The sequence below is a fragment of the Aedes aegypti genome, chromosome 2, assembly GCF_002204515.2.
Source record: "Aedes aegypti strain LVP_AGWG chromosome 2, AaegL5.0 Primary Assembly, whole genome shotgun sequence".
In the NCBI taxonomy this organism is placed as follows: domain Eukaryota; kingdom Metazoa; phylum Arthropoda; class Insecta; order Diptera; family Culicidae; genus Aedes; species Aedes aegypti.
Genome location: NC_035108.1, coordinates 414,573,464 through 414,600,056, shown reverse-complemented (window position 1 = coordinate 414,600,056; position 26,593 = coordinate 414,573,464). Strand labels below are relative to the sequence as shown.

At 36.8% G+C, this 26,593-nt stretch overlaps 1 protein-coding gene across 13 annotated transcripts in view; it reads left to right on the top strand.

Annotated features, from left to right (window-relative positions):
- The window catches only part of LOC5567962 (protein timeless), a 201,494-nt gene that overhangs the window by 36,968 nt on the left and 137,933 nt on the right, over positions 1 to 26,593 (top strand). For 4 of the 13 annotated variants that reach the window (XM_021847394.1, XM_021847390.1, XM_021847393.1 and 1 more), the window contains exons 2-6: positions 13,419 to 13,949; positions 15,331 to 16,502; positions 16,560 to 17,316; positions 17,385 to 17,526; positions 17,610 to 17,828. In XM_021847394.1, coding sequence (XP_021703086.1) covers positions 15,635 to 16,502; positions 16,560 to 17,316; positions 17,385 to 17,526; positions 17,610 to 17,828 — 1,986 coding nt within the window. In that variant the 5' untranslated portion in view covers positions 13,419 to 13,949; positions 15,331 to 15,634. Of the gene's footprint in view, positions 1 to 13,418; positions 13,950 to 15,330; positions 17,317 to 17,384; positions 17,527 to 17,609; positions 17,829 to 26,593 lie in introns of all 13 variants that reach the window. The other 9 variants (XM_021847392.1, XM_021847396.1, XM_021847395.1 and 6 more) reach the window with 8 other exon arrangements.

Genomic DNA, 26,593 nt, shown 5'->3' with positions numbered 1-26,593 from the left:
AAATCATTTTTTTTGTGAATTTTTATATGTTTTTTTTTTGTGGAATGCTAATTAATTTGAAATTTTAAATTACTAATTTCATTAGTTTTATAAAAATCCAAGGAGGTGTGACGGTTACATATCATGTAAAATTTCCTTCCTACCACTGATTTATTAATTTTTTTTCACTATTTTTCTAAATAATAAAAAAAGGTTTGTGACATACTCATTGGGTTAACGTACCAATTGTGGAATGGAACAATTATTGAAAAAGGTCAAATATTTAATCTGAGAAAAATAATTTTAAGTGAACCGAAAACTATCAACCTTTACTACAAGAAATAGTGTCTAAACGCAGATAAAATTTCGTCTGAATGAAGGGCCAAGCAACACAGATTTGAAAGCAGAAACTCTTGCATGGAAGCACGTCCATAAGAGTGCCCTCAATTGATGAAACAACAAGGAGGAGACAATCCCAAGTTATTTGCCCAAATTGCTTCATGTGGTGCTATGCATGTATGCACAGCATTTTCATTATGTTACAATGACCTCCTATCGCGTTTTCTCGATTTTATCGAATCCGAATTAGTTAAAATTTCATGTACAGTTGTAGGCTTATGCTCTTGCATATACCATGTTGAAAAAAAACAATTTATTGGAATGCAGCTGAGAACACACATTGAGAGGCTGCTGAGTGATATCGTCCTTAATGAAGAGATGGCTACCGTGAATGATTTTGATAATATAAATAAATACAACTCCATTAAGTACCTACAGACATTCGAATATATAATTACTAGCATATTCACAGGGAGAAAACAGTGAAATCTATTAATTCATGTTGGCTGTTCGATGGTTTTCTATAATTCTTCATTAAGGTAAATTTTAGCCCAATGACAGCCCAGTTGTTCACCTGACCACATTGAAAATTGCCCAACTGTATATTACAATTCATTCCACCATGTTTCCATGTTCAATTATTTTGTATAGTTGATTCAAACGTACAAAATAATTTTACTTAAAATTGAAACGATTTACTTAACGTTAAACAAGCTTATTAATAGGATTACGATTACTAGTCGGTTCAACAATATGGTATGATATGAATGTTGTATTCATGCGATGCGAGATTTTATAAATTGAGAGGGAACATGAATGAATAGATTATATAGACTTCATAGAGTTGCTCATGATTATTTTCAGAAGAACTGCCAAAGCCCAATGAAAATCATGAAAATTGGCAACACTGCTGTAATGGCATTAAATTTCTTTTCCCCGTTTTATTTTTATAATGTGTTATTCAGACATTACCGATCTAAATATTTGGAGAAACAATTTTACAAATTACTGTAGATTGGTAAATATGCGCACAACTAACGATTTTGCTCTCTATTATATAAATATAGTTTCTTTAGTTATCTGAAACAATTTTGAACACGCTTTTTGTTCTACTTTTTACTTTTACTAGTGCCAGAGAGTGATGAAATCTTATTAGAGCTTCATAACCGCTCTATCTTCAGTAGAATAGTAAAGGATACTAACATACGATTTGTTGCTCACAGAAATGATGATTTTTGTCATGCGAAAAATAATGTTTAACTTTGAAGAACAGTTTTTCTTATGAGTTTTTGGAGAAATTATTTAGCGCATCAACCAGATTTATTTTCAGATATTATATTTCCATAACATAGAATAGTAGTTGAACGATGCACTGAAAACCGATGACGATTCAATTAGTAAATAGAAAAAGATATATCTGAAACAAAGTGCCCACTTCATAAAATGAACAGTTTTTAATTCTTAGGAAAACTGAATTTTTTAATACTAATGCTACTATCTAAAATTCAAGTCAATTCTTCAAGAATAATTTGTTCGAGTTCATGACACAGTTCGCTAGTTTCATGAACTTTTGAATGCTTCTCCTACTTCCAATTGGCATTACGTCTTCGCTGGGACAGAGCCTGCTTCTCAGCTTAGTGTTCAATGAGCACTTTCACAGTTATTAACTGAGAGATATCTTTGCCGAAGTTGCCATTTTTATGTTGCAGGTACGATGATACTGCCCAGGGAGTCAAGGAAATTTCCATAACGCAAAGATCCTGGACCGACCGGGAATCGAACCCAGACACCTTCAGCATGGCTTTGCTTTGAAACCGCGGACTCTTAACTATCGATAAAACCGATTTTTTCCAATATGCTTAAAGTCTCCATACAAAGTTCTTCGTTCCTCTTATATGGCGAACTATAATAATTTTCTAAACCATCAAAAAATAACTTTTCTGCATCGAAAGTATTATAAACTTCGATGATAAGTATTGTCATATACATAAAGTTTGAATTCTATGGCAAATTAAGCAAATAAATTGCCTTACAAGCTGGCAAACTTGCTTGCAAGTTGGCTGAAATAGTTAAATTTTGCATTTTCAACAGCCAATATCTCAAAAACTAGATGTGCCATGATATTTCTGAAAACGGCAATAGATTCAGCAACCCTTAATTAAGTGAATAGTAGTATTTTGGTGCTGGAGACAAAAACGTGTTCCGCAGTGTTATGTTACGAAATTTCAGATTTTATCTGGTCAAACAACTTCAACCGATGAATGTATGTTGCCTAGTTAGAACAAATGAACAAATTTAGCTGGTGAGCAGTCAAATTTACCGTTTTATGTTGAAATCGTGTTAAACTAAAACTTTAACTTAGAGGTCTTTTTTACGTAATTTTAGACAATCAAATGGGAACTTATGTAATGAAATGCTGAGTGACGCGGAAATAATCTGATTTGTTTTTAGCTTATGTTTTGTAGCTTAGTTTAGACGTGTTTAATCCATGGTTTATTATAACATATTGTTGGTAATACCTGCCATATGCTTCAGAATACTCAGAAATATAGTATCCAGATCAACAAGCGTTGTCTAAATTTTTGCATGTGCAAAAAAGTTCAGAGCAATATGTTGCTTTGATTTTGTTGTTGTATTGTTATGTTGCATTTAAGTGATGTTCTGAGCCATCCAAGGACTTCTTGGAATGTAATTCTTTGAATCTACATACGTAATAAAGTGCATAGTGGACGATGATTGATGCAGTACGCACTATTAGTAATTCAATGAAGTATGTTTCATTCAATCTATATAGAGTTCCTCAAGAAAAAAGTTTGTGGACATACATCTAAGACAGACCTGCCCAACCTTTTTGAACCGCGGGTCAAATTGCAGAAATAATTTTGTGTCGTGGGCCACATTCTTAAACCCACAAAAATTCTCATAAAGTCTGACAAAAATCAGTAAATGAAGTTCATAAAACCATAAATCAGTAAATGGAGTCATTTGAAGAAATCGAAAAAAAAAAACAAATTGCTGCTAAGCATTCTGCTGGACATTGTGACAGCCTCTTTCAAAATTATATAATAATGTAGTCCAGAATATTCTTAAGAATCTACCTCCGAAATAAGGGATCCTGTGAGAATAAATTCTGACAAATAATATGTGAGAATCTTGCGAGTTTGAAGGCTGATTTGCTGCTGACAAGCAAACAAATCGCCAATGTCGATACGTGGGAAATTACTTTGCATGAAATGGTCAAGAAAATTACATTTCTTTGATCGCGTACACAGTTAAGAAGAAGTTTCATTTCAAATGGGGCTTCCAGTAGGAATTTTTCTTGCCTCATTAAGTCAAGAAATTTCTTTACTTTTATTTAGCGAAAGGCTGCCTTTCTTATATCTCAATATTATGAATCCTGTCAAGGATGAAGGAAGTCATGGTAGAAACATTGTTGAAACACCCGCTATTTGAGATTTAGAATTTGAACTAAATTGAAAATTGAACACCCTAATGTGTTCTAACTTTGGGTTGGTAAAATATTCACCGGACAAAATATGAGAAACATCTCACGGGCCGCGGGCGGTTTTAATTATATTAGGTTTATTAAATTATTATATTAAACAATAATTTCTTATATGTAGACTCCAAAAGGCAAAACCTCGTTTTACGAACTAAGCTCCCTCGCATAGTGGGACGAAACTAAAAAGTCTTCGGCACATTGTTTTGGATTAGCATCCCGAGTAATAATATAAAACATATTTTTAAATTAGACTGAATAGGACACCCGAGCAAAAACAGTTTTTTTTAATAATACTTTAGCAAAGTTTTAGATCATTTTATTTTCAACAATTTTGTTGAACATAATTAATATTTTTACCTTCGTTTTCACAGTGAAATTTTGAAATTTCATCTATTGTTTCATAAATATCAGCTTTTTGACCATTTATATGCTCAATGAGCAATTTCTACAATATTTTATATACAGTAGCCTCTCCACATCTCGATATCGAAGGGACCATCGAGATAGGGAGAGATCGAAACAAAGAAAAATTTTTTGATGAATACTAGATTGAAAAACACTCCGTTGCCAAGAAAGTAATACACAAACAGACGTCATTTTGGGCTCGTAATTTGTTTTGAATCCCAAAACTTTGGTCTAGTAACCTTCGATATAGGTCATATCGACATACGGAGAGAAAATTGAGAACGAAAATTCAACAGAAACACATCGAGATATGGAGATATCGAGATAAGGAGGATATCGAGATATGTAGAGTGCAAATGTATGCAGACTGAAGGGACTTATGAAATCATCGACATAGGGAGAGATATCGAGATGTAGAACATCGAGATGTGGAGAGTCGACTGTATTACAAAAATACACATTTTTGCCGAATATACCAAAGCTGTGAAATCATCACATCGAAAGATATAATGAATTTATGGTAAAATTTATATAATTTTTGACCATTTTTCTTGGCAAGTTTCTATTGATACGGCACTTTTCGGCAGCCATACTTAGTATATTTCGATGCCTCATTATATCAGCTGAAGCCCCATGGTAACATAATGATCGGATATCACAGGACACATTGCTTTCAACTTTTTTTTTGACAAGCTTGGAATTTCGATCTTTAATAGTTTTTTGACCTTTTGTATGTTCACTGTGCAATAAATAAACTTGGAATATTCTGTATTTTTATATCACAAAACAACATATTCAAACAACACCTTTGTCACACTAAAATTGCTCAGTTTTAGTAACAGAGTTCTGTTTGATCTTTCGACCTTGACACTTGCTTTTGCCGGGGCAAGCGACGAGGGCAAGATCAAACATGTCGCGCGTCGGTCTCGTAAGTGAAAAAGTGGCGTGATCGGTGAGTTCGGTTGAAGAAAGTGAAAAAGTGCTGCGATCGGTTAGTTCTGTTTGATCTTTCGGCCTTGACACTTGCTTTTGCCGGGGCGAGCGACGAGGGCAGGATCAAACATGTCGCGCGTCGGTCTCGTAAGTGAAAAAGTGGCGTGATCGGTGAGTTCGGTTGAAGAAAGTGAAAAAGTGCCGCGATCGGTTAGTTCTGTTTGATCTTTCGACCTTGACACTTGCTTTTGCCGGGGCGAGTGACGAGGGCAGGATCAAACATGTCGCGCGTCGGTCTCGTAAGTGAAAAAGTGGCGTGATCGGTGAGTTCGGTTGAAGAAAGTGAAAAAGTGCTGCGATCGGTTAGTTCTGTTTGATCTTTCGCCCTTGACACTTGCTTTTGCCGGGGCGAGCGACGAGGGCAGGATCAAACATGTCGCGCGTCGGTCTCGTAAGTGAAAAAGTGGCGTGATCGGTGAGTTCGGTTGAAGAAAGTGAAAAAGTGCCGCGATCGGTTAGTTCTGTTTGATCTTTCGACCTTGACACTTGCTTTTGCCGGGGCGAGCGACGAGGGCAGGATCAAACATGTCGCGCGTCGGTCTCGTAAGTGAAAAAGTGCCGCGATCGGTTAGTTCTGTTTGATCTTTCGACCTTGACACTTGCTTTTCCCGGGGCAAGCGACGAGGGCAGGATCAAACATGTCGCGCGTCGGTCTCGTAAGTGAAAAAGTGGCGTGATCGGTGAGTTCGGTTGGAGTAACTGAAAAAGTGCCGCGATCGGTTAGTTCTGTTTGATCCTTCGACCTTGACGCTTGCTCCTGGGCAGTGCGTCAAGAAAGCCCGAACAGTTTTTTTTTATTCTTTTTGGGTCGCGCGCTTATTTTTTTTCCTGAGTGCTTTTTTATAGCCGAGCAAACGAGTGAAGCCGAAAGTGGATTGTGGCTGCTCAGTCAAGGATAACGGATCAATTGGTGAGCTCGTTTCATGCTACTATTTCTAATCTATAAAATATATGATTTATCAACAAACTATGGATGGTTCGTCACTGTGAGTGTCGACACAAACTCTGATTCATGATTTATTTATGTTTAACATTTTTTTTTTCAGAACACCTTTTATATACCTTTATTTTTGTAATTAAAAAAAACTTTGAATGGTTCGACACTACAAGTGTAGACTTGCGAAAGGTTCACTTTATTCAACAAACTTTGGATGGTTCGCCACTGTAAGTGTCGGCATAATAATAAGAGTGTTCTATGATGTCCCAACCAATCGAGTTTTTTGTTTCTTTTCAAATGAGTAAAATATAATAACACATGCTTTCGTCCTGACAGCTGTAGGAATGTTACATTTAGGTATTTGTTCAACAAACTTTGAATGGTTCGTCACCTCAAGTGTCGGCATTATTTTCCTCTACATAGAAATTGTTCATATCAAATGAAAATATTATATTTACGTATAAGTATGTATATATCTCACAAATCATTGTTTATCATGGTCTAATCGCTTATCAAAGTGAATCCTATGACCCAACGATCCTCCCCATTAACAAACATCCCTCCCAGTAGCCTTTGTGGAGATGCAGAGGCAAACACGGTCTCCAAAAAGCAAAGGTTACACACTAACATTCCTTCCCCCAATCCCACCTGACTGCAAGGACGTGGCCGGCGCCGTTATTGACCCTGTATAAATAGAGGCACTGAATTATGCACACTGAAGAAGATTATGGCCAATCCCAGCCGAACTTCTAGTTGATTCTTTGTGCATTTTCACTGACTTCGGTCAATCACGGAATAGCAACCATTGATATGTGTAGTCAGTCTAAGCTAAGCTAAGCTAAGCTAAAATTGCTCAGTTTTAGTAACAAATCGTGGTAGCCGACGACAATTCGATAACAAAGCGTGAAAAATTTAAGATCAAATAATTACATGTATTTTATCATAAAAAGCATATAATAATAGAAAGTAAAATTAATTTCGCCTGTTAAAACCCATTTCACTCATGTTTCAATCATAAGGTTGTTGTGCCAGTTAAAGTGAAGTTATGTCCGAAATTGGTGATACATGAGAAACATGAACATGAAAGAGTGCCTCCAGAAGCAGCTGCTTCCTCTCCTGAAGGATCACAACGTCCCAACAGTCTTCTGGCCGGATTTGACCTCATGCCACTACTCCAAGGACGGGCTGAAGTAGTATGCGGACAATAAGGTCAATTTCGTGGCGAAAATGTTCAACCCTCCCAACACTCCGGAGCTCCGCCCTATCGAGAAGTTCTGGGCAATTATGAAGCAGCACCTTCTTAAACGACCTAAAGTAGTGAAGACAGTCGAGGAACTGAAGAAAGTATGGGTTTACATGCGAAAAACGTTTGATTCACAGGTTGTGCAGAATCTTATGGCCGGGATTAAGGCCAAGGTGCGGGCATTTGCGTATGGTCTGTAAATAAAATACGAGTCAAATGGTAAAATGAAGTTTAATAGTTATTTTTCAATTCCTAAAAATTTGAAGGCAATCAGATGAAAACTCGAATTTTACGAACATTTGCATTTTGCATCGTGGACACCTTTTAGACTCGACCTGTCATAATTTGTGTTCATGTCGAAAGCTTCAAAAAACGACATGCTGCGTGATTTTGACACATTAAATTGCTTAGACGGGCGATCCCAAACATTTTTCGTTTTGTGAAATAAAAGAAGTAAAGCTATATTACGGATGATTTCCACGATGGAACGGTTCGATAAGGCATTATCTAATATCTTCAAGTTTTGTGCTCTATCATTTGAAGTTTTTGAATCATGCGTTCGAACCTTTCGCAAATGGCAGCTACTAATTTTATGTTAGAGAGGGTTATAATGAGGTAATATGAGTTTATTAATGCTGTTTAGAATCACTATAATTTTCACTACATTTTGACTCCTCTATGAATATATATTTGCTCCAATGGCCAATTGTGATAAATTGATTTAATTAACTATTTAACACAATATTTTTGGAAAATTTTATGAGCAATAACTTAATTACTTTTCAGCGTTGCATTATCATTCGCTCTGGTTTGCATTTGAGTCAATTTCGTGCAAACAATCGTTTGTCCATAACTGGTACACTTTTATAGCGAATACAAGGAACACTATCGCCATAATTGATACAAAAATAACGCTTTTCATAAAACCAATTTTGAGAAATTCAAGGTAATTTGATATTAAAACTCTTTAATTCAACTGTTTTGCAAGGCTTTAAACTAGTAATCAAAATCAACAAGTCATGCTTACGTTTTAGAAATGCGGTCAAGGTCTGTTTTTTATCCATACTGTTGCATACATAATTGGTACGCCTACCCTATTGCTTTTTTGTGTGACATATCAGGTATCAGAAGGCCGGCTCCAAAGACACGTTCCCCACCAGTTGGGAGATTTGTGCCATCGCCATATTTGAGCCTATTTCATCATCTACCCGATGGGAGAGGAAAGGGAAGGGGAAGATGGGAGGAAATAGGAGTGGGGTCCCTTGAAGAGGGAAGATCGCATTAGCGAAAGCATGTAGCTCCATACCACAATGGGTTCGAACAGCGCCCTAAAAAGGGCACTGCAAAACGCATGAGCGTAAAGAGAACCTATAGCTCATTACTACAGCGGGTTAAGAATAACAGAATGTCCTGAAGATTCAGGCTTCTGAATTCAGTTTCACTTAATAAGTGTTACCAAGTAATTGGAATCGCATTTGCGAAAAAACTGGACAGTTACATATCAGGTGATACGAAGTTCCATAATCCATGTGATAGTTGAGTCGGCAGTGGCCTGTCAACGCTCTGACCAAGAGACTGCAATTCTGCTTTGACAGATTTGTTAAATACTTCGCCACCCTTGGAGATGGCTCAGTAATGTACTATTTTGTTTGACGACATGACTCCAAACTATTCCAATATTGCTTGTGCTGAGGTGCCGCCCAAGAGTTTATCTGAAGCTTCACCCAGCACTTCGAAATTGGAATAGCCGGCTCAGGGCCAATGAAGTCATGCGATGCTCCATTGCGAGCTAGCTCATCAGTCAATTCATTTCCAGCGATGGAAGAATGGCCAGGTACCCATACAAGGTTTACAGAGTTGACTGAATTCAGTGCCTTCAGAGCTTTTATAGCAGCCTGACTATCTGATCAGAAGTGTATGACTTTACCCATTACGCGCTGTTGAAGTGCTGATTGCACTCCACACATAAGAGCAAATATTTCCGCCTGAAAAACGGTGCAGTTTCTACCAAGTGAGTAAAACTGATTCAGCCTTAGCTCGCGAGAATATACTCCTGCACCAGCTCTACCTTCAAGAAGGGAGCCATCAGTGAAACATACTACATTGTTTGATATACTTCTTTCCTAATAGCCAGACGTCCACTTTTCCCGTGAAGAGAATTGTGTGGTAAATGTCCTGTAAGGAAAGTGACAAGCAATTGTGAGATCACTTGGAGCAAGGACAATTTTGTCCCAATTCACCAAAAGTGGAAACAACGAAGTGTGTGTAGATCTACGATTCACTGGAATTTTTTCCAGTAGATCCAGTACCCATAAACGGTAAGAGCAAGAAAGTGCTTCTTGTTTAAGATGTAGGTAGTGGCGCAACGTCGAAAATGGCCTCAAGCGCTGCTGTGGGGGTTGTAGAGAACGCCATCAAGCACATCCTTTGGAGATGGCCCAATTTTGATTGGATTGTTCTCACTTCGCCCTTTTGCCACCACACAAGACATCCATATGCCAATGTTGGTCGAACAACTGTTGTGTAAATCCATTTGATATATTTGGGTTTGAGGCCCCAAGTTTTACCAAAGGTTCGCCGGCATTGACCGAAGGCCATGCAAGCTTTTTTGACTCTGAAATCAATGTGAGGTGTCCATGAAAGTTTGGAATCTAGAATGACTCCGACATACTTTACTTGATCAGTCACATTGTCAAAAAGACGTAAAGGTCGAATTCCATCGCGGTTTCGTCTTTCCGTAAAAAGAACAATAGATGTTTTATTCGGGTTAACCGAAAGGCTATATTGGCGACACCAACTCTCGACTTCCTGAAGAGCACTTTGCATCAGGTCGAATAGGGTGCTTATGCACATACCAACTATCAGAGCTAGATAGTCGTCGGTAAATCCATAAGTTGGAAAACCGCAATTATTGAGTTGCCTCAATAGCGTATCTGCTACGAGATTCCACAAAAGTTGTGATAAGACTCCCCCTTGGAGGCATCCGCAAACACTCAATTTTCGAATCGCTGCTTGACGCAATGTCGAGAAGAGATGTCGGTTTTTGAGCATTTGATGAATCCAATTGGTAATCATTGTAGGTAGCCCATGATTTCGTGCGGCTTCCAATTTGGCATCGAAAGACACGTCATCAAAGGCACTCTCAATATCCAAGAAAACACCCAAGCAAGATTGCTTCTGAGCGAAAGCTTTCTCGATATCGTATACAACTTTGTGTAAAAGAGTCACAGTGGGCTTTCCAGATTGGTAAGCATGTTGATTCACATGAAGAGGCATGTTTGCCAAATAAACATCACGGATGTGATGATCGATAATGCGTTCCAGACATTTCAGAAGAAAAGAGGTCAGACTGATTGGTCTAAAACTCTTCGCTTCTTCATGCGACGCACGTCCTCCTTTCGGGATAAACTTTACAGTAATATCACGCCAGGATCTGGGAATGTACCCGGTAGCAAAACTGCTTACAAGTAGCTTTTTCAAAACCATTAGGTCACCATTAGGTGAGCGAATTTCGTTCACTTGAAAATCCTTAGACTTTGCAAGAATTTTTTAACCCACTGACTTCACTCAAACTGGAAACATTTGTACAAAGATTTTTTCCAGCCGGATCGTTCAGCAGAACGAAGAGCCTTCTTGTAAGCCTTGCGAGCCGACTTGAATGACTCTGATCCAGCTGAACAGCGTCTGTTCCAACTCCTTCTACATTGTTTCCTGGGTCTAGTCAGATCGGAATTCCACCATGGGGTCCCTCTTGTAGTCTTTACAGACCGCAGAGGACATGCTTCTACAAAAACTTCCATAATGTAGGATGTTGTAGTATCAACGGCATCATCCAGATCACTTGGATTTTCAATGGATGGGGAATATCCATGAAATTTGGTCACAACCAATTCAATATAGAGTTCCCAGTTTATTGACCAGGGATTCCTAAAACGCAAATTCTGCGCAGTTACATTTGAATGTTCAAAGAAGATGTAGCGATGATCAGATAATGATTTCTCATCTGATACATGCCAATTCGTCAGCTCGTGACTGATTCTATTCGAGCAGAGCGTTATATCTAACACTTCTTCCCTATTAGAAACCATGAAGGTTGGACGATTGCCTATGTTAAGTAATCCAAGGTCTGTACTACTTAAGTATTCCATCAGACTGGAGCCTCTCAAATTGATATCTGAGCTGCCCCAGATGATGTGATGAGCATTGGCATCACTGCCCACAATCAGCGGAAGGCCTTTTGTTACGCAGTGTACGACAACTCGTTTGAAATCATCCGTTGGGGATGGTTCATCATGTGGTAAATATACCGAACAATAGACGTACTTCCTGTTGAGGTCACCAACAGAAACATTGATTGTGACAGCACATACATCTCGGGTAGTTAACTCAGAAGTGAGTGTAGCAACGATTGCTTTATTAACGGGGCATGGCGCGCGAGTTTGCCATTTCAAGTTTGCTGAAAGTAGCGAAAACTGGGTCCACAAGGTTACTTAGATAGAAGTTCCCTCTACAAAAGTAGGGTTCTTGAACTAGCGCCACTTGGGCTGCACTATTTTGCATGAGTCTGCAAAGATTGATCGTTGCTGTTCTTTTATGCTGAAGATTGATCTGAGCTAACCTAACCGTAGCCACTACCCAAACTAGACAGGATTAAGCTTTTTGCCATCTCAGCACGAAAAAGACCAGCAACGAAAAAACCATATCGGTATCTATTTAAAGTCGCCAAAGGCGAAAGAGCACAGAATACACTGAGTAAAACGCATGATGCGAATCCGCTACGCTCGGGAAACGGAGGTTAATATTGATGATTAACTCCTGACGTGCCCAAGCAGCCTTATAGCGAATACAAGGAACACTATCGCCATAATTGATACAATATAACGCTTTTTATAAAACCAATTTTGGGAAATTCAAAGTAATTTGATATCAAAACTCTTTAATTCAACTGATTTGCAAGGCTTCAAACTAGTAATTAAAATCAACAAGTCATGCTTACGTTTTAGAAATGCGGTCAAGGTCTGTTTTTTATCCATACTGTTGCATACATAATTGGTACGCCTACCCTATTGCTTTTTTGTGTGACATAACTGCGTACACTTCATACAGTCAACTCTCCCTAACTCGATATTGAAGGGACCATCGAGTAAGGGAGATATCGAGATACAGAACACATATTTTTCTAATTTTAAACTTTTCATTATTTTGACACAATACATTCAAAAAATGACTTTGACGTGAAAAATAATACAATTTTGCCACATTTACCTATGTGGCCCTATTTTAATGGCCTGAAAAAAATAAAAAAAAAATTCACTTGGAAATGGGTAGTCAACTATAGTTTTACTATGAATTTAAACATAATATTAAAATTAATAAAACTTATTAACATTTCGAGGACATTTGGGACTTTTCATGAAAATATTGAGTTAGAGAGGTAAACTGCCCATAAACGCATTATTGTCCCATGTGAATAGGAAATCCAGCAAACATGGGACTGACATGCGTTTATGGGCAGTAAACTCACATGAGAAACACAAACAGATCGCATCGAGTTAGGGAACATCGAGTTAGAGAGGTATCGACTTACAGAGGTATCGAAGCATGCTAGATTGAAGGGACCGCGCATTCCATCGAGTTAAAGGAAATATCGAGATACAGAACATCGAGTAAGGGAGAGTTAACTGTAGATTCTTTTAAAACAGGCCAACTAGCCATTATCTACGCTGCAAAAGGATGTATAAAGCCTAAGTTATTACTTAAGATACGACCCATGTATTTTTTACTCTCTTATAAATTTTATAGTTTAAAACGTGAGAACTAAATTTTGGACGAAATTCTCTCCATTGATGCAATAATTATACATCCGAGCCATTATTTGCTTGGAGGATTCATCGAGTTTTTCTTTATTGTGTTTACCATACTGTATAGTTGTATAATACTTCCTAATTCTATTTCATTTTATAATGTTTATAAATGTTATCACTCAGTATTCAACATACCCTTATTTCATTTCTTTGCAGACTGGTCAGTGGTCACTGAACAATCTAACCGGATGGTGTTTAAGACTATGGACGTTTGCTGCTAAAATCACACGGAGGAATAAGGATCTTGGAAGCTAACTACAATCTAATGCATGTGTCTTTAGTATATTTGGGGTCATTGAATCCGGCGCTTGACAATATAGTACGCCAATATTGATGACGATTTGGGATATTTAAGAAACAGTTCTTGTCCATGCTTCATGGCAAATTAAAATGTTTTTCTGGCATTCTTATAGGTTTAAACTAATACCTATATATGGTTGTTCCGTAATCAGAAGACTACATAATTATTGAATATTCAAATAGTATGTGCAATGAAATTTGTTTTGAGTGCTGGAATCCATATTTCAAGGCTTTCAAATTTAGCTTGCAAATATTGGTCGTACTACATAAAACATACTCAACTGAGAACGAATTCAAGGACCGAAATTTCACTAAAGACATGAATCTTTCAATTGTGTACAAAATATTTGCGCTGTTTTATTTCGGCTGTATTTTAATTATTTTCAGGTGAGTCTAGTCAAATTGTAATTTTTTTTGTATAGAGAATGAACATGATGCATGTAAGGCACTTATAATGAAATTTTTGTGTATTAGGGATTTTTTTTTATTTCCGTACGGGTTTGGGCCGAAAGGTCTCAGATTTTCATTAAACTTTTTCCACAGGCAGATCTCATCAATATATGAATAAAAAAAATTAAGAAAAATTCAGGGTCGCCTATTTTTCCGGAAAACTCAGTTGGAAATGTTTTGTTTTCTCTTGATACTACTTACTTTGAAAAATCATAACTCAAGAACAAAGCATCATAGAAACAATGTTTTTTTTTATGAATATTTTCTCAGGAATAAAAAAAAATTAACTGGAAAAAGTTTTCCACAAAATTTTCCACCGTTGAGAAAATTCGTAAAGAAAAGCCGGAAAACCTCCTGCTCCAACTCGTGGAAAATTTTCAAATAAATATTTTTGAGAAGGTAATTTTATAAGCTTTAGTTCATAATACAGTTAACATTTTTTTCTATTCCTTAGAAAATTTGCTTTCATTTTCATAAAAAAAAAACTTTGTTTCTACGATGCTTCTTTCTTGAGCTATGATTTTTCAAAGAAAAGGCTCAAAATGGCACATTTGCACATTTTTTACAAAATTGGCCATAACTCAAAAACAAAAAAAAAAACATTTCAAAAATTTCAGCGATTGAAGCTTATGAAATTATCTTCTCAAAAATATTTTTTGAAAATTTTCCACGAGTTGGAGCATAATTTTCCGGCTTTTCTTTACGAATTTTCTCGACGGTGGGAAGTTTCGTGTAAAACTTTTTCCAGTTAATATTTTTTTTTATTCCTGAGAAAATTTGCTTTCATTTTCAATAATTAAACTTTGTTTCTACGATGCTTCGTTCTTGAGTTATGATTTTTCAAAGTAAATAGTGTCAGAGGAAAACAAAAAAAAAATCCAACTGAGTTTTCCGAGAAAATAAGCGACCCTGAATTTTTCTAAATTTTTTTTTATTCATATATTGATGAGCTCTGCCTGTGGAAAAAAATTCATGAAAATCTGAGACTCTTCGGCCCACTTTGTACGGAAATAAAAAAAATCCCCTATTGAAAATGCTGATTGATGACTTGCCTGCTTTTGTAATGCTTATACATCGCGTCTAAGAGTTACGTATGATGATTTAGAGTCAACTATTAGTGCAAATAATTACTCTGTTGCTTTTGTTCTTTCAATTCATTGATTGTTCAAATTTCAAATCACAGCTAACTCAGACACAATGTTTTAAGCTGCCTATTCCAAATTCATGAACTCCTGCTGAAATGGATAGATATTTTTGATACACAAATATCGATTCCTTCCTTGTTCAATTCTTCCTGTTTCCTTTTCAAACATTGCAGGCTAAACAGTTAAATGGATTCCTTCGCACGCTCCGGTGCACACGTTCCCGTTTTTACTGCTGCATTAGTGACAAACCGAACAAACATATACTGTTCAACGCCTACGCCATATTCACCAATAGTACGTATGGTCAGTAAGTAACATGCGTCCAAATATGTTGACAACCTTTTAGACGGGAATTACAGTTCGTTTTTTCGTTTGAGCATCATTGGAGTCCTACGCAGCAGTATTTGAGAGCAGATTCAGCGCAAACAGGCAGCGTGTAAATTAGTGGCTACCAGGTAACGAAATAAGCGGAGAAGGATGGAATGGCTGCTCGCAAATCCACAAATCAATAGCACTTTTGGTTCGCTTGGTTCATTTGTGGATGACATCTATCTGGTGAACGACGACGCCTTAAGGACGCTTGAAGAAATCATTTGCAAGCTGGCGCTTGAGGACACATCACTGAGAACATTTCGTCGAGCGATTGGCTTTGGTCAGAATGTTAAGAACGATATTTTACCTCTGTTGGTTAACACCAAAGATGCGGAAATAATCGATACAACAATTCGGTTGCTGGTGAACTTGACGGTTCCAATAGAATGTCTGCTACCAGTAGAACTATTTTCCAAATCGGAAATAGGTTGTCATACAATATTTGAGTTGAACAAACTGTTGGTCACCAGTAAGGAAGCTTTTATTGAATGGAAAACTACGAAAGCAGTGGTCGATCATATGAAAACAATTTTGGAAAAGGATTCAAAATTATCGATAGATAATTGTGACAGCATTAACAATTGCCTGTTGCTATTGAGAAATATTCTACACATACCAGAAGGCAATGCAACAAGTGGACCTGGTCCTCATCATCAGAATTCCAATCATAACACTTCCTTCCAAAATCAAATAATATGGAACTTATTCACGCAAAGCGTCGACAAACTGCTCATCCATCTCATGTCATGTCCTCAACGGGCATACTGGGCAGTCACTATGGCTCAGCTGATAGCATTGATGTACAAGGACCAACACATGAGTACTTTGCAGAAACTGTTGAATCTTTGGTTCGAATCAACATTATCGGAAAGCTCAGAAGACAATGAAAGTAATACATCTCCACCGCAGCAGTGCAGTGGTGATTCCAGTCCTATGCTTACTTCGGATCCAACGTCGGATTCCTCAGACAATGGTAACTATACAGCAAACATCATCCTTTTCGGTGTTATTGATAGAGATTTTTCAACAGGAAGTGGCAAAATGCCATCATCAATAAGCAAGGCTACTGATGAAGTTGACCAAGCTAGTCGAAAAACTGCAGAATATCCTTCGCAGATTATCATGGCCAGAGTAATCAAATCCCACCAAATGTATCACCAATCAATCAAGGTTATCGAGGGAGTCAGCTGCTTTGTGAAACATCCATCATGCATCAAACCTGTAACGCAGAGTGAACCATCGTCAACCAAACAGGTTATCGATTCTAAACAAGTCAAACCACTTTCCGTAAGTCCTGATTTACTAGATGAAATACACACTGTGCGACCATCCTTGCAGATACAACCGTTGCAGAAGTCACCCACTCCAGTAAGCTCCAGTCCGAAAAGTGAAACTGAAATTTCAACTTCAGAGGGGGCTAATAAACCTGCTTGTTCTGGCGACAATAATGTATTTACTCAACCAGGGGAAGATTCTATTCCCACTAATTCTAACACAAAGGCGAAATTACCAGCCTCAACAACAAACGGTCAAACCCAAAAGGAAAAGAATCAAATTTCTCAGTCGGAGACGTCGGATTGTGGGTATGGAACTCAAGTGGAGAAGGAATCCATTTCAACGTCTAGCAACGAAGAAGATGGGCCTAATCAGAAGCCGTTGCATCAAAAGCCACCCCCAAATCAGAAGCAGCGCTTTAACGCAGCGAATAAGTCACGGAATCCAACTACGATTCATGAGAAGAAAGAACTTCGCAGGAAAAAGCTGGTGAAGCGCAGTAAGAGCAACATGTATGTATTAATATCCTAAGGTATGCATCTTTGCAAGGTATGTAGAATCATTTATTATCCTCTAATAGTATCAACATGAAAGGATTGATGCATCACGCCCCGAGCGATGATGATATCTCTCATATCCTGAAAGAGTTTACAGTGGACTTTTTGCTCAAAGGGTACGGCTTTCTCGTACAAGAGCTTCACGCACAATTGCTGTCCGATTTGGTGAGTTGATAGGAATTGTTGCCTGTTCTCAAAACATTCAATTTGGTGTACTTAATGGTCTTCTTTCGAAAATAATCATATAGCAGGTACAAATCGATACATCACACTTCTTCTGGTTGGTGACCTATTTCCTGAAGTTCGCCTCCCAGCTCGAGCTTGACTTGGAGCACATCAACACCGTTCTGTCGTTCGAAATCGTCAGCTATCTTGCCTACGAAGGCGTCATGCTGTGCGAACAGCTGGAGCAACTGAACCGCGAGCCACACAACGATCTGTTGCCGTGTCTGAGAAGGATTCATTTGGTGAGTAAATTTTTACCATACATGATAGAGATATATATCTACAGAGAATCGATCAAAAAAGTATGAGAGATCCAAACTTGTCTTACGTAAATAATAAACAGCATCGCATTGGTCAATATTTTTATCTCATTTGTAAAATGAAGAAAAAATAATTTTAGTAGGTATTGGAATCTATCAGGATCCATCACTTGTGAAATTTATAGAAAAACAACATTTTGGAAAACAATCGTTGATATTTTATAAAGAATTTCTGTACGAAAAAATCGAGCAATCTATCAAAGAATTTTAAGGTAACTCTCTAAAAATTTGCAATTTGATCTAATGGAATAAAGTAATACTGAAAGCATTTCTAGCAGAATCTGTAGAATCCTCTGAAGAAGATTGTGTATCAGAAAATCGGAAAATCTCTTCACGATATTCAGAATAAGTTCGCTAGAGGAACTTAACTAGAAATTTGTTCGGATGTTCCACTGTGATAATTGCTCATGTAATTTCTGAAAGATATGTTGCAGAAATTTGTTGTGAAGTATAACTACGGAAATCTTGGATGGAACTGGAAGAGCCCTGAAAAAAGGCTGAATCGCAAAGCGCGCATTGACATCATTGTCACACACGTACACTCCCGTGCAAAAGTTTGGGGTCACCCAAAAAACACACCAAAGTATTCTGCTTATTAATCTGTAAATACACTACCAATTAAAACAAATTAGTTCCAAAATAAATTGAAAACACATGATCTTTTCTCTCAGCATTGGATCGTTCAAAAATTCAAATTAATGTAGTATTAAAACCTTCATCCTATATTCTTTGAAGAGATTTGCAAAGTTTCAGCAGAAAAATCTTAACTCAATGATTACTATAACTAGTTTTTCGGTTTCACAGTCATTGAAACGATTGCGTTGATTACTTTGTTATCTACGTTTCGGTCCGGGAGTGGACCTTCTTCAGGGCTCGATATTAAATCAACAAATCAGCATAATTTTGAAGAAAGTGAAAAAGTCGGTATTGAAAGGGTTGCTTCTTCTCCACAACGGGCATCGATCTGATTGTGTTTGGGTTTTCCAACGGTCTGGAGGATTTGGATTAGGCTTATTCAAAATACTAATCTAGAGGTTTCGCACTAGTTACACCGGGTTTGAGTGAGCCATACAATTTTTGACACAAAAAATGCACCAAGACACAAAGTAATGTAGCAGAAAAGCTACGCGTCGTAGCATCTTGGTTTCTTCAGCGCATTTGTTCATTGCGTGATAAGGCCTAAAATCGCTGAAGACACCAAAAAGATACGACACATAGTTTGCCTGATACATTACCTTTCGTCTTGGTGCATTTTTTATGTCAAAATTCAACCTATCTGTAACTTTTAAACCAATAGCTTTCACACAACTTTTTCAACAATGATCAAAAATTGAGGTAATTTGTAGTTCGTCACAGCAAAAATGAGAAAAAAAAAACGGTTGAGAAACGGCGGAGATATAGCTCTCTGAAGTTGACCATTTTGTATGGGAAAACGGCTTTGGTGCATTTTATATGTCCGATACTGTACTCAGAATAGCCCCCGACGGTGAACTTATCCTACTCCGACGAAGATTTTCCCGGCGGCGGAAGATCTCCCAAACCTATGCTATCCGGGCAGTTCGAGGTAAAACCTGCGATTCCGGTGGAAGGAAGCATCCGGTTCACAGGCGATCCAACGATCATTCGCCGGTGCTACAACGCAATCAATAGGGTCCTAAAGCCCTGTCCCAATTTTAGTGCCAAACGCTTAAGTTTAGGCCAAAAACACATGTTTACTCAATTTATTAATGTTTTTCTTTTGTTTAAGTCCAAAAAGCATTTTTTTAGATTTTGTCACACTCCTTGGCTAAACTCAAATTTTGGGTGTATTTTGCTTTCCGTGTCCCTTCCAAAATGTCAGATAAGAACAACCCCAGTGTTAAAACTAAAAGCCCTGTGGTGTTTTTGTCGATTAATCGAACGTCAAACATGTTCAAAAGTGTCAAGGTTCATTTATGGACCCAATTTTTAAATTAAAGTTTAAATATGATGTAGCCGTTATTTGAGCGGGAAAAATTGCTAAATTGGTTGCAGTAACATGCTCTTTCGTGTCATTAAATAAAAACAAGATTTCATTTAACATTTTAGGACCCAATTCAGCTAGTTCCTAAAGGTGGATTAGCCTACTCCGAAGCTGACCGGACTGGTGCTGAAGTCGGTCCTGTGATTTCGGTTGAGGAAACTTCCGGTTCACAGACGCCTTCCGAACTACCCTTCTCTGACTCGGTGGTCGTGTCAGGCAATGGTCCCGACCAGAGGGTCTTGTTTCCCGGCTCTACAAAATTCGGGGAAAAAATCTCGGGAAATCCCGGGATCCCGGGATACAATCGAATTCTTATAAAATGACTAAAAATGGTCGGAGTGGATTTTGAAGCTGCCCGATAGCTGCAGACATGTCAGACCAAGATACGTGTATGGCACACCGGATCAAGTTGAAATGGCTGTGAGAAGATTAAATGGCAAGATATCGTAGTGAAATTGATATATAATTTAAAATTTAACTAAAAAATATTGGGTTGACAATGTAGACAAATGATGAAGATTATTGACACATTATTCAAAAGTTAGCATTTATTTCGGGCTACCATTTAAACTTGCGATCGAATCGAGACATTGTTAAGCACACAAATTGAGTTTTCCATGTCGTTTTATTGAATTTTATAGGTTGGGCTTCACACTTTTTGATCCATAACTGTGGAGTAATGGTACCAGCCAACTGGGAACTGTGGCGGATAGGTCTCAACAGCTAGCAGCTATAGGGACGACAGCACGATACCCAATCCAGGAAGTATTCTCTATCTCAAATGATGGTTTTGCGAAAATTCTATGGCAGGATTTGAAGAAAAACATCAAGATACGTTTTGCACAATTAAGAAACAAGAATTTTGAAAATACAGTTTTTCAATTGGACCCTGTCTCTAAGCCCTTTTGGAAATTAACTAAAATTTTGAAAACACCTCAGAAGCCAATACCGGCATTGAAAGTGGAAAACAAATTATTAGTAACTAATTGAGAAAAAGCTCAAAAACTTGCTATGCAGTTTGAAAGCGCGCACAATTTTAATTTAGGACTTACTAGTCCAATTGAAAATCAAGTTACTCAGGGTTTCGAAAATATTCTCAATCAAGAGAACGTTTTCGAAAATTCCTAGGAGACTGATTTGGATGAAGCGAGAACTATTATTAAAAAATTTAAAATATGAAATCTCCTGGCGATGATGGAATTTTATACATGAATTCTTGATGAAACTTCCAGAAAGTAGCTTATCATTCTTAGTTGATATATTTTTCGCCGTGCGGGGTGACATTGGGCCTAGGGGGTGACTTCGACCGCCCTTTTCGATGCATCTCATGGCTTGTACGAGAGTCAAAAAACTTATCCATGACCATCTAGAGGCTATTTATAACGTATTCTTGAAGCTTGCCTCATTGTTTTCATTATTCTGGTTTTAGTTTGCTGTAAAAATCTTGGCCCAAAGTCACCCTTATGGCCCAATGTCATCCCGCACGACGGTATCAAATGTTTCCAATTAGCATATTTTCCTGACAAATGGAAAAACGCTAAGGTTGTACCCATTTTTGAACCACACAAAAATTCTGCAGAAGCTTCTAGCTATCGTCCAATCAATTTCCTTTCCTCCATCAGTAAACTTTTTGAAAAGGTCATTTTGAACAGAATGATGGCCCACGTAAACGAAAATTCATGTTTTGCCAATGAACAGTTCGGATTCCGCCATGGACATTCGACCACTCATCAACTTTTACGTGTGACGGATTTCACGCCAACTCGACACGCACCCCTTCAGAATTCAATGAAACTTTCTGGATGTCAAAAGTATGTGAAACTATGATACTTTGCATATTTTGTTTTTTTTTTCAAAATCAATCTAGACTAACATTTGGAAAGGGTCAAAGTTTTTTTTACTTATTTTTATAAACCCGTATAACTCAAAAACGGTAAGACCTACAAAAAAGTGTTGTATGTGGAACTGTCGTGAAATTTCCAGAAGTTTTAGAAAAAAATGTTGAAAAAATAAAAAAACATTTTCTACACTGAAAAAAAAATGATTCAAAACTTTAAAGTCGATTTAGAAAACACGGCCACTTCAGATTTTGATCATCCTTAAGCAAAAAGTTTCGTAATTAAATTTACTAAAAGTCGCAAATTGGGCATATTTTAGAGAAAAAAGTTTTTCTAACATCGAATTTTTAAGGTCCAATATGAATTTTTTATTTTATTTTTATTTCGCTTTAAACAGTCTAGTATGATCATATTTTCAAGTGATAAATGAGTTTTAATCTCAAAATAGATTATATTTGTTTTATTGGGAGCAGTTAAAAGAAATAAAACGGAATTACACAGTTTTTTTTTTTAATAAAATTCAATTGATCTCGCACCATACCGCTTATGAGAAAATCAACTCCGTTAATCTAGATCGATTCTGGAAAAACAAAGTATGTAAAGTATTTTAGTTTCACATAGTCTTCACACCCAGAAAGTTTCATTGAACTCTGAAGGGGTGCTGCCAATCCCTTTGTCGAGTTGGCGTGAAATCCGTCGTGTAACAAATTTGACCCGTTCCAACAAATCTGAAGGCTATTCTACTGGTCTTGCTCTTCTAGACATAGAAAAAGCATTCGACAATGTTTAGCATGAAGGTTTGATCGTAAAATTGAAAAAACTTTAATTTTCCAACTTACATTGTTAGAATAATTCAAAGTAATCTGTCAAATCGTACACTTCAGGTTAATTATCAGAACTCCAGGTCTGAAAGACTTCCTGTAAGAGCTGGTGTTCCCCAAGGCAGCATTTTGGGACCAATATTATACAATATTTTCACATCTGACTTACCTGAGTTACCTCAGGGATGTCAAAAATCCTTGTTTGTGGATGACACAGGCCTCTCCGCTTAAGGACTTGTCATCTGTAGTCGATTGCAAAACAGTTTGGATATTTTTTCTTCATATTTGCAAAAATTGAAGATTTATCCGAATGCTTCAAAAACTCAATTAATAATATTCCAACTTAAACCAAAAGCTCTTTATTTGAAACCTTCAAGTACACATGTTGCCACGATGAGAGGGGTTCCAATAAATTGGTCAGATGAAGTTAAGTATCTAGGGCTCATGCTAGATTACAATTTAACTTTTAAAAATCACATTGAGGGCATTCAAGCCAAATGTAACATAAATGTAAAATGTATTTATCCCCTTATTAATAGAAAATCAAAACTTTGTCATAAGAATAAGCTTTTGATATTCAAACAAATTTTCAGGCCAGCGATGTTGTATGCTGTACCAATATGGACTAGCTGTTGTAATACCAGGAAGAAAGCTCTGCAGAGAATTCAAAATAAATTTTTGAAAATGATTCTGAAGCTTCCTCCGTGGTATAGTACCAATGAGTTTCCGTGGTGAATCAAAATCCGGACACTCTGATAATATTCATCAATTATGTGTAAAATTAAATGTTTATATGTTTGATTTTACACATAACTTATACTGTTAACACTGTTGTTCATTTCACTATCATTTATAATCTAGTTACTATTGCCAAATAATTAATAGGAATAAAAACAAACATGTTCCCCCAGTTAGACGTCATTCCTCTGCTTGTGCTAGTTCAATTTTACAGAACTGTGACAATCGCTTCACAACATTTAGTCAGCGAAAACGAGCTTAAATTATATTGTTAGATATGTGTTTGCAGCATACAAGTGAAAACGACGATTTTTCGAAGATTGTGTTACATCGTGGCTGCAAATGTGGTGTAGATAGCCATTTAAAGTTGTGAACAGAAACTGTCCGGAATTACAGGCAAATGGCTCTAAAAGCGGACATTTTTTTAAAGTGGTATGTTTTACGTGCTCGAGAGTGTAAATTTGAACACAATATTAACCCAACGTCGTTTTAAGAAGTGTCATTAGTGAACAGAATGCCGTTTGAATGCCTAAAAATAATCAATTTAAATAATCAACGCAACATTTCGAACCCACTGCTCTTAATCGGATATCTCTGGCTTCAGGTGAGGTAATTAAAGCTATACAATTATGTTTCATTCAATCATGTATGATGGAGCCTGATCGTGTTTAATGTTCTAATCAATCAGGTATTTAATCGATTAAAGCTATTCTTTTTACGTACTTTATGAAAAATGCATGTTACGATCAGCTGTCCGGATTTTGATTCGCAAGTGTCCGGATTTAAATACAAAGCTTACTTCTGGTGTCCGGATTTAAGGACAAGACATAGTTTTTTAAATCAGCGTTTAACATGTTATCAATGTAATTTTAAACATGAAATTTTTCAGTATTACCTAGATCTAATATTAAACTGTCTATAAAATAATTGAACTTATTCTTAACTTGAGAAAAACTTGATCGAAACTGAAATTGAACATTCGTCCTTGCTTAAGCGTCCAGATATTGATGCATCACGGAACATTGGAACAATTGTCAAATACCGTGGTGCATCAATACCCGGACGCTTAAGGTGCCACAAATTTTTAAAATCTAATATGAGTGTGTTGTTCAAGAATATCCTAATGTAATACTGCTTCATAGATTGTTTCAGCGCCAGATCTTCACGAAACTGATAAAGTTTTTGGTAAAAATCATGATTTTAACATAACAATCAAATAAATATTGAAGCATGTCTTGTCTTTAAATCCGGACACCTTATGCAATGATGTTTTTAATCCCGAGCAAAGTCGGATAACTGGATGATATCAAATTGATAACAACTTTTATTATCGCTGTTATCATTTTGATATTATGTTATCAATGATAACCGAATGATAACAAAAGTTGTTATCATTGTATCCGTGACAGACATTTTGATAATAGGTTGATAACAAAATATGTTATCAGACATCTTTTCTATAACTTTTTATGAAGCGTGTGTTATTGAACAAAGTTGAATTTTCGTCATAAAAAATGTGTAATATTACTTGGAGCGTTAGTTTAATCCAAAACACTCATCTCTCAAAATTGTTCCCTGATTTATGACCATAAAATTCAAAAATATATGATGATGCAAATTGAGTTATCAACTTGATCTCAATGATAACATAATTTACTATTACTTTGTTATTCGACAAACAAATATGAGTTCTCATTTTTGTTATGTTGGCTGTTAATTCAGCCAAGCTGATAACAAAATCAGTTATCAAATGATGATAACCAGGTAACAAGATTTGTTATCATTTTGCTATTCAAATTTGGATCGAAATCCGGACAACGGTGTTAAAGCATGCAATATCCGTAAATTTTTTTTTTTTTTTTTTTTTTTTTTTTTTTTTTTTTTTTTTTTTTTTTTTTTTTTTTTTTTTTTTTTTTTTTTTTTGTATGGTATTCAGTTGGAGCTGCCTGACAGCTTAACTTGTCAAGGCTGAACCCTCGGTCTGGCTTTTGCCAAGTTTCCCCTCTACCAGGACCAATACTCAGACGGACTAGGCAATGGCGCCCACATGAACACTGTTTTTTATTAGTATTGTGACGTGGTAGTTTTTGAAAAGTACCCATATTCCCTTGCTTCTGAGAAAAGGAAGCATTATGAAAATCAGCAGCTCCATTAGAATTTGTTTGAAACAGTAGTGTAGAATTTGTTTGAAATAGTAGTGCATTACTAATACTGTCTAGTCGAAATGGTTTTGAATAATTTGTCATTCAAGTGCTATTCTGATTACTATTGTCTTTTACGTAAGATTAGAGTCTTAAATGTCAAGTGTCGTCAAGTCTTAACAAAATTAGGCTGTTTAGTAGTAGTTCTAGTTAATTTCATTTTTGTTTTTAAAAGTATTTATTGGTCATTACGTTCATATATCCTTAAAGAAAAAAGTCGCTTTCCTTGTCTGTTCAACAATTTTTCGAAACTAGCAAGTGTACCCTAATGATCGATCTCAGCGTCTTACTTTCCATAGTCATTTTATAGTGAATATTGAAGAGTAAAGTTACCTTAGGCTTCTATTACAGTCTCCTACATGATTCACTTTTCGGTGGCAAATGCAATGCTTCACAACGCCTACTTTCTACTTGTAAATTTTGCGAAAATGAAGCTGGAATTAGATTATTTATACCGCTGTTACAAAAGAGGTATTTCTTATTATGGCAATGTAAAAACCATATTAAAATAAGATTGTCGCCACTTATTTCTACTCAGTGAATCTACTAGTCATTTTCCTAAGAGTTCCTATGTATTCCCTACGTCGTATATGATAACGATGTATCTAGCTAGCTAATAGTAAGAGTGGCTACGGATCATTCTGGTTAGCAAAAGGCAAACTGAACGTCACCAATAGTATTAATGTCCACTTCGAATAGATTAATTATTTGAAATGGGCATCAATTCTATCAATGACGCAGAATGTCCGTTGGATCACATCCGAGATATTATTGCGTCTATGCCATATGAATTATGACGCGGCTTTAAGCAAAAAATGCCAAAATGTGATACCACCACTACAGGTTACGCCTTTGGTTTCCATCATATGGGCTAATGGATTATGCCCTCCCATCGCGGCAAGGTCGCATAACCAAGGGGAGGGACAATATCCGTTAAATTGTAATGAAAATAACATCATCACGCAATTAAATAACAATCTTTAATAGAGAAACTTTAAAGTAGATGGAGTACCGTGTACCTTTTAATTCCGCTCCTTTAGGAGGGGAATTAAAAGGTACACGGTACTCAATCTACTTTAAAGTTTCT